Source organism: Hemiscyllium ocellatum, chromosome 26 (genome assembly GCF_020745735.1).
Source record: "Hemiscyllium ocellatum isolate sHemOce1 chromosome 26, sHemOce1.pat.X.cur, whole genome shotgun sequence".
Classification (NCBI taxonomy): domain Eukaryota; kingdom Metazoa; phylum Chordata; class Chondrichthyes; order Orectolobiformes; family Hemiscylliidae; genus Hemiscyllium; species Hemiscyllium ocellatum.
Genome location: NC_083426.1, coordinates 54726917 through 54741315, shown reverse-complemented (window position 1 = coordinate 54741315; position 14399 = coordinate 54726917). Strand labels below are relative to the sequence as shown.

The window sequence follows — 14399 nt, the reverse complement described above, 5'->3', positions numbered from 1 at the left end:
ATGGGAAGCCTTCAGAAATGAGATAGTGAGAATCCAGAGAAAGTATATTCCTGTCAGGGTGAAAGGAAAGGCTGGTAGGTATAGGGAATGCTGGATGACTAAAGAAATTGAGGGTTTGGTTAAGAACAAGAAAGAAGCATATGTCAGGTACAGACAGGATAGATCGAGTGAATCCTTAGAAGTGTATAAAGGAATTAAGAGTATACTTAAGAGGGAAATCAGGAGGGCAAAATGGTACATGAGATAGCTTTGGCAAATAGAATTAAGGAGAATCCAAAGGGTTTTTACAAATACATTAAGGACAAAAAGGTAATGAGGGAGAGAATACGGCCCCACAAAGATCAGCAAGGCGGCCTTTGCGTGGAGCCGCAGAAAATGGGGGAGATACTAAATGAATATTTTGCATCAGTATTTAATGTGGAAAAGGATATGGAAGATATAGATTATAGGGAAATAGATGGTGACATCTTGCAAAATGTCCATATTACAGAGGAGGAAGTGCTGGATGTCTTGAAATGGGTAAAGGTGGATAAATCCCCAGGACCTGATCAGGTGTACCTTAGAACTCTGTGGGAAGCTAGGGAAGTGATTGCTGGGCCTCTTGCTGAGATATTTTTATCATCAATAGTCACAGGTGAGATGCTAGAAGACTGGATGTTGGCTAACGTGGTGCCACTGTTTAAGAAGGGTGGTAAGGACAAGCTAGAGAACTATATACCAGTGAGCCTGATGTCAGTGGTGGTCAAGTTGTTGGAGGGAATCCTGAGGTACAGGATGTAGATGTATTTGGAAAGGCAAGGACTGATTAGGGATAGTCAACATGGCTTTGTGCGTGGGAAATCATGTCTCACAAACTTGATTGAGTTTTTTGAAGATGTAACAAAGAGGATTGATGAGGGCAGAGCGGTAGATGTGTTCTATATGGACTTCAATAAGGCTCCCAAGGTTCCCCATGGGAGACTGATTAGCAAGGTTAGATCTCATAGAATACAGGGAGAACTAGCCATTTGGATACAGAGCTGGCTCAAATGTAGAAGACAGAGGGTGGTGGTGGAGGGTTGTTTTTCAGACTGGATGCCTGTGACCAGTGGAGTGCCACAAGGATCGGTGTTGGGCCCTCTACTTTTTGTCGTTTACATAAATGATTTGGATGCGAGCATAAGAGGTACAGTTAGTAAGTTTGGAGGTGTAGTGGACAGCAAAGAGGGTTACCTCAGATTACAACAGGAACTAGACCAAATGGCAGATGGAGTTTAATTCAGATAAATGCAATGTGCTGCATTTTGGGAAAGCAAATCTTAGCAGGACTTATACACTTAATGGTAAGGTCCTAGGAAGAGTGCAGGTTCATAGCTCCTTGAAAGTGGAGTCGCAGGATAGTGAAGAAGGCGTTTGGTATGCTTTCATTTATCAGTCAGAGTATTGAATACAGGAGTTGGGAGGTCATGTTGCAGCTGTACAGGACATTGATTAGGCCACTGTTGGAATATTGCGTGGAATTCTGGTCTCCTTCCTATCGGAAAGATGTTGTGAAACTTAGAGGGGTTCAGAAAAGATTTACAAGAATTTGCCAGGGTCGGAGGATTTGAGTCATAGGGAGAGGCTGAACAGGCTGGGGCTGTTTTCCCTGGAGCATCGGAGGCTGAGGGGTGACCTTATAGAGGTTTACAAAATTATGAGGGGCATGGATAGGGTAAATTGGCAAAGTCTTTTCCCTGGGGTCGGGGAGTCCAGAACTAGAGGGCATAGGTTTAGGGTGAGAGGGGAAAAATATGAAAGAGACCTATGGAGCAACTTTTTCACACAGAGGGTGGTACGTGTATGGAATGAGCTGCCAAAAGATGTGGTGGAGGCTGGTACAATTGCAACATTTAAGAGGCATTTGGATGGGTATATGAATAGGAAGGGTTTGGAGGGATGTGGGCCGGGTGCTGGCAGGTGGGACTAGATTGGGTTTGGATATCTGGTCTGCATGTACGAGTTGGACCGAAGGGTCTGTTTCCATGCTGTACGTCTCTATGACTCTATGACTCTAATTGCCGCAGTATTCCTAGTCTCTGAGCTACTCTTTTAGCCACTGGGTTTGTATGGTTGGCCCAATGTACCTTTCTGGTCAATGGTAACCCTCAGGATCTTGATAGTGGGGATTTGGTGATGAATGTCAAGGGACGTTGGTTAGCTTATTCTTTATGGAAATGGTCATCGCTTGGTATTTATGTGGTGTGAATGTTACTGACAAGTGACAAGTAACATATTGACTGACTGGGTCATGATGCATTTGAACGCAGTCTGCTTTAGTATCTGACGAGTTGCAGTTTGTGCTGAACATTGTGCAATGATCACTGAGCAAACCCACTTCTGATCTTATGATGGAGGAAAGTCATTGAGGAAGCAGCTGAAGATGGTTTAGCTTAGGACACTACCCTGAGGAACTCCAGGAGAAATGACTGGGAGCTGAGCTGACTGACCTCTAACAACTATAACCATCATCCTAAGAACCAAGTATGACTCAAACCAGTGGAGAGTTTGCCCCCAGTCCCCACTGACCTGAGGTTTGCAGAGACTCCTTGATGTCATACTTGGTCAAATGGGCCCTTGATGTCACTCTCACCTTGTTTCTGGAATTCAGCTCTTTTTTCCATGTTTGAACCTAGGCAGTAATGAGGTCAGGAGCTGAGTGGCCCTGGCTGAACCCAACCTGGGCTTCACTGAGCAGGTTATTACTGAGCAGATGTCGTTTGATAACATTGTTAATGACACCTTCTATCACTTTGCGAATGGCTGATGGAGCAGTAATTGGCTGGGTTGGATGTGTTCTGCTTTTTGTGTAAAGGACGTACCTGGGCATTTTTCCACATTGTTGGTATATGCCAGTGTTGTACCTTTACTGGAACAGCTTAGATAAGGGAAAGGCAAGTTCTGGAGCACACATTTTCAGTACTATTGCCGGAATGTTGAAAGAACCCATAACCTTTGCACTATCCAGTGCCTTCAACTGTTTCTTGATACTGTGTGGAAGTGAATCGGATTGGCTGGTATTTATGATGTTAAGGAGCCACAGGAGAAGGTCTCAATGGATCATCCATTTGGCACTTCTGACTGAAGATTGCTGCAAATTTGTGTTTGTACCCTGTTGAACAACAGACAAAGTTTGGAGAATATTCAGTGTGAAGGGCAACGGGGATAATTCAGGAAATTGTAGGACAATAAGCCTTAATTCAGTGGGAAGGAAATTATTGGAGAAGGTTCTTAGGGACAGGATTTATTCGCATTTGGAGAAGACTAGTGATCGTCAGCATGGCTTTCTGCAGGGGAGATCTTGTCTCACAAACTTGATTGAATTTTTTGAGGAAGTGGCGAAGATGATTGATGGGGATACAGCAGTGGATGTTGTCTACATGGACTTCATCAAAGCATTTGACAAGATCCCTTCTTGGTCCAGAAGGTTGAGTCACATGGGTTCCAAGGTGAGTTCGTAATGTGGATACAAATTAGGCTTGGTCATAGAAGACACAGATAGCTGTGGAGGCTTTTACCTGACTCCCACTCTCCAAATGTCGATTTAAATGCAAATAGATGCTCCCAGTCTAGACATGGACGGATATTGAAATCAGTATTCCCCAGATATAGACACTTAACTTCTGCACTTCCCATAACGGCTTTGAAACTTACAGAGTTATGGTCACTATAAATGTTCGTCCATTGAAACTTCAACCTCTTGACTGGCTTCATTCCCTAGGATTAATCTACTACAACCCCATCTCGAGCAGCACTGTCCAAATAGGGGCACAACAAGCCCTCCTGGGTGCACTCCAAAAGTTCCACCCTGTCTAATCCTTTCACTCTAAGGTGGTCCCAGTTAATGTTAGCAAACTTGAAATCCCTTACAAATATAATTATTTCTCTCAAAACTTTCTGTGATTTGCTGACATATCTGCTCCTTTATCTCCCTCTGGCTGTTGGAAATCCTTTAGTATAATCCCAACAAAGTAACCAACCCTTTTTTATTTCTAAGCTCTACCCAAATGGCCTCGTTTGGAGACCCTTCTATGGCATTCTCCGTAATTACACAGTGATAGTGTCCTTTACCAATAATGCAATCCCCCACCTCTGTTATATACCCACGATCCTGGTTGAAATGTCTACACCCTGGAATGTGGACCTTTTCTTCAACTATGTCTCAGTGGTTGCAACAACATCGCATTCCTACAATGTACTGATCAACACTTGAAATTCATCTGCCTTACCTGTCAGTCTCCTTGCATTAAAATAGAGACAATTTAGCTTTCTCAACCTCCCATGTGCCTTATCCTGTGCATGTCTACTCCATCTACTGGACTGTCCTAGCATTCCTTTCATATCTGATTGGACCTTGCTCAAGGCTTTGTCCTGCCAAATTAGTTCAAAACCTCCCTAACAGCATGAGCAACCCTCCCAGCAATGATTCTATTCCATTCTGGTTCAGCTACAACCTGTCCAGCTTGTCCTGGTCCCAGATGCACCACAATCTGTCCCAACAATCCAAAGCCCTCCCTCTACACCACTCCTCTTTAACATTCACCTGACCTCTCTCCGAAGGCGTCGGTGGTGGAGAGTTGAGCTAGCACTGGCCTCAAGGAAGCCCAGCGTGGGGCAGACTCGCAGACTCCAGGTGAAGCCTAACATAGACTCACAACTTTAGAAATACTTTGATGTTGAACTTTTACCTTTATTTGTGTTTATTTAACCTCTGTTTTATACCAAAGATTTTGTATCTTTATACCTAGCTTTAAAAGGACCATGATGGTGATCTTTTAGTTACATTTTTCATTTTTCTAATTCATATCTAAGGGGTTTTTGTACCTAGATAGCTTTGTACCTAAGATAGCACCAGAAATTACGACTTTATACAATTTTTGCTGTACTCATGTATCCCTGTACTTGGATACACGTGACAAGAAACCTAATTCTACCTCTAATTCTATTTTCGTATGCCTATCCTCAGTAGCATGTGGCACCGGAAGTAATCTGGAGTTCACAACCTTAGTCATCCTCCTGGTTAACCTGCTCCCTAATTCTCTAAATTCCTTTTGCAGGACCTCATTTCTCTTCTTACCCATGTCGTTGGTACAGATATGTACCATGACCGCTAACTGTTCACTCTTCCCTTCAGAATGCCCTGTAGTCTCTCTGAGACATCCCTTCCTGGGGAAAGTGAAGACAGAGATACTGGAGATTAGAGTCAAGATTAGAGTGGTGCTGGAAAAGCACAGCAGGCCAGGCAGCATCCGAGGAGCAGGAAAATTGATGTTTTGGGCAAACACCCTTCATCAGATTCCTAATGAAGGGCTTTTGCCCGAAATGTCAATTTAATGCTCCTTGGATACTGCCTGACCTGCTGTGCTTTTCCAGCACCACTCTAATCCTGATCCCTTCCTGGTGATCAACCAGTGCACTTGTGTCTGTGTAATGACCAGCTCACTAAATGTGCTATTCATGATTTCCACAGCATCATGGATGCCAGATAGTAAGTCCATCAGCAGCTCCAGCTCCTCCATGTGGTCAATTAGGAGCTGCAGCTGAACATACTTCCTGTATATGTGGTCACCATGGAGACTGGAAGTGTCCCTAATTTCCCACATACTGCAGGAGGAGTATTGTACAAGGGTGAGTCCTCCTGTCATTGCCTTAGCAACTACAAACAATAAACCTGGAACAGATTATTCAACCTTACCCACTACTCACCAAAACCGATTTCCTGTTCGCTCTCTCTGTATTCCGAACAAGCTACAAATCCTAAAAATGAAGGCATTACACTCTGTCTCCCTGCCAGTCCTAATCTCTCAGTCCCTAAAGCTGTTCCTGAGTAGCCAAACTTCTTGCCCTGCATCACTTTTTGAACTTAGATATCACTTCAAGAGCTCTGCTTCTGGATTCTGAAAATGTTCTATCTACTCCAATCATCTCCCACTCCCACACTGACTGAGCCACTGCCAGTCCTCTGCCACTGCTGCTCTGACTGAGCCTGTACTGGGTCCTGCTCCTCAAGTTTTCATGTTACCTGGGATGAAACACATTAGCTAGGAGCAGCTGCTGGATAAGCTTGGGTTGTTTCCTTTTGAGCATGAATGTTTTGTAGAGGGGTGAAACTGTTAGAGATGTACAAGATTATGAGGGGCATGGACAGGGTGAATAGAAACCAGCTGTTTCCCTAAGTTGGATGGTCAATGGCATGGGACATAAATTAACAAGAAAGGTTTGCCTGAGAAGATAAACCATTAAGAAGTACTTGGATGTGCACTTGAAGATCATAACATTCAAAGCTATGGATCTAGTGCAGGAAATTGGGACTATTCAAGATTGTAATGTATTTTTGGGGGTACAGACTCAATGTCTTTTGTACTGTCTGATTATATGAATGTGATGTGAAGAAGTTTAAATTGGATTCAAATGGAACCAAAGACTGGCACGAGAAACTGGAATAGAACAATGAGTGATTGTTATGGAAACGATGTCCAGGTAATGTACCTCCCAACAAGAGAGAAAGGCAGGGGAACTAAATTCTGTGGTCCACAAATGATGAGGGAGATAGAGAATCTAGGAACATAGCACTTAACAGGAGGAGTAGACTAATTCAGTTCTTTGAACCTTTTGATAAGATGGTAGCTGATCAGATTGTGGTCTTAGCTCCACTTCCTGCATTCTCCCCGACCCAGCCCACCTTAACCATTAACTCACTAATCTCTCAAACATTCACCAAACTGAGCCTTGAGTAAACTTCAACACCCAGCCTTCAATATCTTCTAGATGGTACGGTGGCTCCACTACTACCTTGCAGCATCAAAGGCCTGGGTTTGATAGCAGTTTGTGGGATGCTTGCATGTTCTCTTCATGAAAATGTGGGTCTCCATTGGGTGCTCCAGTTTCCTCTCACAGTCCAAAGATGTGCAGGTTAGATGAATTGGCCATGCTAAATTGCCCCGTAGTATCCAGGGCTGTGCAGGTTAGGTTGAATAGCCATGGGAAGTGCCGGGATGGGGTGGAGGGATGGGTGGGTGAGATGCTCTTCAGAGGGTCCGTGAAAACTCAACAGGCCAAATGGCCTCTACCTGAACTGTAGAGATCATAAAAGTATTCTACATTCTAATAAGTTCCTGAGAGAGAAAAAAAAATCTCCTTATCTCAGTCTTGAAAGAGAGACCTCTTATTCTTAAACTATGTATCCTTGTTCTAATTTCCCTCAGGAGAGGAAATATCCTCATCCTCACCCAATACAGCCATCTCAGGATTTTATGTTTTAAATGCGATTACTGAACTCAAAGGCCCAACCTTTTCAATCTTTCTTCAAAAGATAAGGCCTTCATCCTAGCAGTGAATCCCATAAACCTTCTCTGAATTGTTTCTAAACATATGTAAATTTTAAAAAGTGGATGGATGACCCATGTCAGATAACTTCTTCATGCATAAACCATGCGTAATACAATATGTTGTGAGGGGACATTAAGAAAAATCAGGCTGGAAAAGAAGAGTACGAGAAAAGATCGGCAGTTATGGTAAAGGCGTAAACACAAATCTTTGATCGAGGTGTACAAGATGAGTAGAAATATGGATAAGGTTGACAAGGAGAGGTTGTTCCTGTGAGTTGCTGATATGAGGTTGAGACGACAGAGGGTTTGAGCAGGAGGTGCTGGAGAAACATGAAGAACAAAGAGTTGATGAAAATGAGGCAATAGCAAGAAGTAGACCAGCTAGTGGGCAGGATTCTCCTGGCAAGGAACCAAGGGATCAGTTAAAGTGTGTTTGCTTTAACGCAAGGAGTATCAGGAATAAAAGTGACGAACTTAGAGCATGGATCAGTACCTGGTGCTATGATGTTGCGGCCATAACAGGGTTTCCCAGGGGCAGGAATGGTTGCTGGATGTTCCAGGGTTTAGAGCATTTAAAAAGAATAGGGAGGGGGGAAAAGGAGCAGGGGGTGTAGCACTACTAATCAGAGAGGGTATCACAGCTACAGAAGCTTCCATTGTTGAGGAAGATCTGCCTACCGAGTCAGTATGGGTGGAAATTAGGAACAGCAAGGGGGCAGTCTCCTCTTTAGGAGTTTACTACAGGCCCCCCAATAGCAGCAGGGAGATGGAAGAAAGCATAGGTCGGCAGATTTTGGAAGTGTGTAGACGTAGTAGGGTTGTTGTAATGGGTGACTTTAACTTTCCCAATATTGATTGGAACCTCCTTCAAGCAGAAGATTTGAATGGAGCTGTTTTTGTAAGGTGTGTTCAGGAGGGTTTTCTAACTCAGTACGTTGACAGGCCGATGAGGGGAGGGGCAATCCAAACTTAGTGCTCAGAAACGAGCCAGGGCAGGTATCAGATCTTATGGTGGGAGAGCATTTTGGTGATAGTGACCACAACTGCCTCACATTCTACATTGCTATGGAGAAGGAGAGGATTAGACAAAATGGGAGGATATTTAATTGGGGAAGAGGAAACTATGATGCGATTAGACATAAGTTAGGAAGCATGGATTGGGAGCAATTGTTCCATGGTAAAGGCACTATAGACATATGGAGACTGTTTAAGGAACAGTTGTTGCAAGTGATGAATAAATATGTCCCTCTGAGACAGGCAAGAAGTGGTAAGATAAAGGAACCTTGGATGACGAGAGTGGTGGAGCTTCTCGTCAAAAGGAAAAAGGTAGCTTACATAAGGTGGAGGAAGCTAGGGTCAAGCTCAGCTCTACAGAATTTACAGGCAGGCAAGGAAGACGCTCAAAAATGGTCTGAGGAGAGCCAGGAGGGGGCATGAGAAAGGCTTGGCAGAACGGATTAGGGAGAACACAAAGGCATTTTACACTTATGTGAGGAATAAGAGAATGGTCAAAGAAAGAGTAGGGCCGATCAGGGATAGCATAGGGAATTTGTGTGTGGAGCCTGAATGTAGGGGAAGCCCTAATGAGTTTTTTGCTTCTGTCTTTACAAAAGAAACAAACTTTGTAGTGAATGAAACCTTTGAAGAGCAGGTGTGCATGCTGGAATGGATAAAGATAGAGAAAGCTGATGTGCTGAAAATTTTGTCAAACATTAAGATTGACAAGTCGCCAGGCCCAGACCAGATTTGTTCTCGGCTGCTTTGGGAAACGAGAAATGTAATTGCTTCGCCACTTGCAAAGATTTTTTCATCCTCGCTCTCCACTGGAGTCGTACCTGAGGACTGGAGAGAGGCAAATGTAATTCCTCTCTTCAAGAAAGGAAATAGGGAAATCCCCAGCAATTACAGACCAGTCAGTCTCACATCTATCGTCTGCAAGGTGTTAGAAAGGATCCTGAGGGATAGGATTTATGACCATCTGGAAGAGCATGGCTTGGCTAAATGCAGTCAACACGGCTTTGTGAGGGGCAGGTCATACCTCACAAACCTTATCGAGTTCTGTGAGGATGTGACTAGAAAAGTTGATGAGGGTCGAGCTGTGGATGTGGTGTATATGGACTTCAGCAAGGCATTTGATAAGGTTCCCCATGGTAGGCTTATTCAGAAGGTCAGGAGGAATAGGATTCAGGGGAACATAGCTGTCTGGATACAGAATTGGCTGCCAACAGAAGACAGCGAGTGGTAATAGAAGGAAAATATTCTGCCTGGAAATGTGTGGTGAGTGGTGTTCCACAGGGCTCTGTCCTTGGGCCTCTATTGTTTGTAATTTTTATTAATGACTTGGATGAGGGGATTGAAGGATGGGTCGGCAAGTTTGCAGATGACACAAAGGTTGGAGGTGTCATTGACAGTGTAGAGGGCTGTTGTAGGCTGCAGCGGGACATTGACAGGATGCCAAGATGGGCTGAGAGGTGGCAGATGGAGTTCAACCTGCGTAAATGCGAGGTGATGCACTTTGGAAGGTCGAATTTGAAACCTGAGTACAGGATTAAGGATAGGATTCTTGGCAGTGTGGAGGAACAGAGGGATCTTGGGTGCAGATACATAGATCCCTAAAAATGGCCACCCAAGTGGACAGGGTTGTTAAGAAAGCATATGGTGTTTTGGCTTTCATTAACAGGGGGATTGAATTTAAGAGTCGTGAGATCTTGTTGCAGCTCTATAAAACTTTGATTAGACCGCACTTGGAATACTGCGTCCAGTTCTGGTCGCCCTATTATAAGAAAGATGTGGATGCTTTGGAGAGGGTTCAGAGGAGGTTTACCAGGATGCTGCCTGGACTGGAGGGCTTATCTTATGAGGAGAGGTTGACTGAGCTCGGACTTTTTTCATTGGAGAAAAGGAGGAGAAGAAGGGACCTAATTGAGGTATACAAGATAATGAGAGGGATAGATAGAGTCGCTAGTCAGAGACTATTTCCCAGGGCAGAAATGACCAACACAAGGGGTCATAGTTTTAAGCTGGTTGGAGGAAAGTATAGAGGGGATGTTAGAGGCGGGTTCTTTACACAGAGAGTTGTGAGAGCATGGAATGTGTTGCCAGCAGCAGTTGTGGAAGCAAAGTCATTGGGGACATTTAAGAGACTCCGGGACATGCATATGGTCACAGAAATTTGAGGGTGCTTACATGAGGATCAGTGGTCGACACAACATTGTGGGTGAAGGGCCTGTTCTGTGCTGTACTGTTCTATGTTCTAAATCTTATACTGTGAATGGTAATGATTAAAACACAGGAGGTTGGAAGTGGAGACAGTGAAATATTTCAAAAGGAAATTGTATAGACACTTGAGAAAATGTTAGAATCTGTTTTCCGATTACTGGATGGCTTTCTGTCATTTCCTTGCTCTTTATTAGTATCCTGTTCACCTTGTTGTAGTTGGGTTTTTTTAAAATATCTGGAAGTATCATCATACACAGCTTTCCATCACCAAATTATCCTTCGTACTTCTAGTCTATGAACCACCAGTTCATAGATTAAATCACCAGTGTTTCCAATTACTCAAATTATGTTCAATTTCCCAGCAAGGCCAGTACGTTTAACACTAAAGGTGAGGGAAAGAAAAAGGATCATTTTATATCCTTCTTTTAATTATTTTTACCAATAGGTGCTCTTTCCCCCATGACCAAATCATCCAAGGTTTGTTTTTTCCATCTATTAACCGGCATCGAAAGCCTGTTAAAGGTGTTCACATGTTTAAAACGCTGCCAATTCTCAGGATTACCACAGTCTTTGTTTGAAATTAACCCCTTTGTTAACTTCTAATTAGCCAGGCAGCAATCTCTCCCCATCATGATTTTTATCTGTCAACAGAATGTGATATTTTGGGTCACTGGACTTGAAACACTAACTCTATTTTTCTCTCCACAGATGCTGCCAGACTTACTAAGTTTCTCTCGCATTCTCTGTTTCTATTTCATTTTGAAGATTGTTTTTATTTTGTCACTGTTTCACCATCAAACCTTTGATTTGATTTTTCCAATATACCTTTGCAAACTGTACCTTCCTAGCTCTGTATTAATCTGATGAAAGTTTAAGCCTCTCACTGCAGTTTAGGACAGTCCGTCCTCAATCTCTGGTTAATCGGATGGGATTCGGAGGATCGTTATCATGTAAGGAGCTCAGACAGACTGAAGCTGCACACTGGAGTTAGGGAAGACCAGAGATTAAATAAAGCAGCAAAGACTAAATCAGGGCACTGTGACACGGAGGGCTGAAAAATCAATGCACGTGGATCTTTTCCAAAATGTTTTAATAAATTAAGGATAAATTGTCAGAATATAAATATCACCATGCAGTTGGTATAAGTTAGGGCAATAATTTACACTGAGGTAGGGAGGGCTAGCTGCTGCTGGGTCATGGTATCCATGTTTTCCTGGTGAGTACACAGACACATGCTGTCCTAATCCGGATGAAGTTCCACCGAGTGTGATTGTTGTCCAGCACCAAGGCGTGAACATGACTGTCAGTGGTGTCACAGTGAGAGCTCCAGTGGCGATGGTCGATGCCCCGACAGCCCTGCCGTGTGGGCTTCCTCTTCCTGCACGTGGTCTCATAAAACATCTGCCTCACCAGAGTCCCGTTCACGTAGAAATGTGACAATACATCCACCTTACGGCCACGAATGTCCAAGGCCACCTTTTTGTCCAGCACCCATCGATTCTCCTTGTCACAGACAGAGAACTGACCCTGGTGTTGCATGCCTTGGGTGTGCCTCTTCAGACGGGAACTCAGGTGACTGGGCAGCTGCCAAGTGCTGCTGCCGCTGGCTGGGGGTTTGCCCAGCCCATGACTCTGAAAATGAACTCGAGAGGAATGGACAGGACGGTTCCGGAACACGTCAAATTCAACGGTGAGTGGTTGCACGTTGCTCACACTGAGTAATACCCTCTGGGCAAGGAGCTGAGTATCTGGAATGCTGCGAGAGGGGGATGTGGGCTTCAACTGTCCTGGGCTGAAAGGTAGCGTTAACATGGTGCTGTCAATCGTTGGCGAAGCCAGAATGGCACGGACGTAAACAATGAGGAAATAGCAAATGGTGGACATCACTCATTCACCTGGGGAATGAAAGGAACTCCCATCAGAGGCTGAAAGCAGCTACTGTCACAATCCCCCACCCTGTACACCCTGCTCCCTGTGTATACACCACCCCACCCTGTACACCCTGCTCCCTGTGTATACACCTCCCTCACCCTGTACACCCTGCTCCCTGCATATACACCTCCCTCACCCTATACACCCTGTTCTCTGTGTACACACCTCCCTCACCCTGTACACCCTGTTCCCTGTGTACACACCTCACTCACCCTGTACACCCTGCTCCCTGTGTATAAACCTCCCCCACCCGGTATACCCTGCTCCCTATGTATATACCTCCTTCACCCTGTATAACCTGCTCCCTGTGTATACGCCACTCCCACCCTGTACACCCAGCTTCCTATGTACACACCTCCTCACCCTGTTCACCCTGCTCCCTGTGTATACACCTCCCTCACCCTGTACACCCTGCTCCCTGGGTACACACCTCCCCCACCCTGTACACCCTGCTTCCTGTGTATACACCTGCCCCACCCTGTATACCCTGTTCCGTGTGTATACACCTCCTTCATCCAGTACACCCTGCTCCCTGTATATACACCTCCCCCACCCTGTACACCCTGCTCACTGTGTACACCCCTCCCTCACCCTGTACACCCTGCTCCCTGTGTATAAACCTCCCCCAACCAGTATACCCTGCTCCCTATGTATATACCTCCTTCACCCTGTATAACCTGCTCCCTGTGTATACGCCACTCCCACCCTGTACACCCAGCTCCCTATGTACACACCACCCTCACCCTGTACACCCTGCTCCCTGTGTACACACCTCCCCCATCCTGTACACCCAGCTCCCTATGTATATACCTCCCTCATCCTGTACACCCACCTCCCTGTGTACACACCTCCCTCAATCTGTACACCCTGCTCCCTGTATATATACGCACCCCCCCACCCTGTACACCCTGCTCCCTGTGTACACACCTCCCTCACCCTGTACACGCAGTTCCCTGTATATACGCCCCCCACCCTGTACACCCTGCTCCCTGTGTACACACCTCCCTCACCCTGTACACGCAGTTCCCTGTATATACGCCCCCCACCCTGTACACCCTGCTCCCTGTGCGTACACCTCCCTCACCCTGTACATCCTGCTCCCTGTGTTATACACCTCCCTCACCCTGTACACCCTGCTCCCTGTGTATACACCTGCCCCACCCTGTATACCCTGCTCCCTGTGTATACACCTGCCCCACCCTGTACAACCAGCTCCCTATGTATACACCTCCCTTATCCTGTACACCCTGCTCCCTGTGTATACATCTCCCTCACCCTGTACACCCTGCTCCCTGTATATACGCCCCCCCACCCTGTACACCCTGCTCCCTGTGTGTATGCCTCCCTCGCCCTGTACACCCTGCTCCCTGTATATACACTTCCCTCACCCTGTGCACCCTGCTCCCTGTGTACACACCTCCCCCACCCTGTACACCCTGCTCCCTGTATATACACTTCCCTCACCCTGTGTACCCTGCTCCCTGCGTATACACTTTCCCCACCCTGTACACCCTGCTCACTGTGTATACAGAGGGTCATTTCACCCTGCATCTACCTAGATATGAGGTTTATAGTAAACCATTAACAGCAAGGTTTCTCAAAATGTAAGTGACATTTTACTTGCCTTATTAAAATGTTTGAAATTTAACAAAACATGTAGATGATGCTAATCCAATGGCTGTTATATACATTCACTTTCTGATGATTTAATACTGGACCCTCATATCGACTTGATCATGTAAACACAAGATAATTGGAAGGTATCTACAAAACAGAGAGCACAGGTGTTAACTAGTGTGGTGGTTTCCTGCATCATTCCCTGCAGCATTGTCTGCATGGTTCTGATAGTGAGGGTACTGAGATCCAGAGGGTTTCTGGGTGTCTTTGTACTTTGAGTCATAG

At 45.2% G+C, this 14399-nt stretch overlaps 1 protein-coding gene across 1 annotated transcript; it reads right to left on the bottom strand.

The window, feature by feature from the left end:
* Window positions 1-11759: 11759 nt before the first annotated feature.
* LOC132828270 (beta-nerve growth factor-like) lies at window positions 11760-12449 on the bottom strand. The gene has a single exon (XM_060845245.1). It carries the CDS (start codon window positions 12447-12449, stop codon window positions 11760-11762), a length of 690 nt encoding a protein of 229 aa, XP_060701228.1.
* Window positions 12450-14399: the final 1950 nt, after the last annotated feature.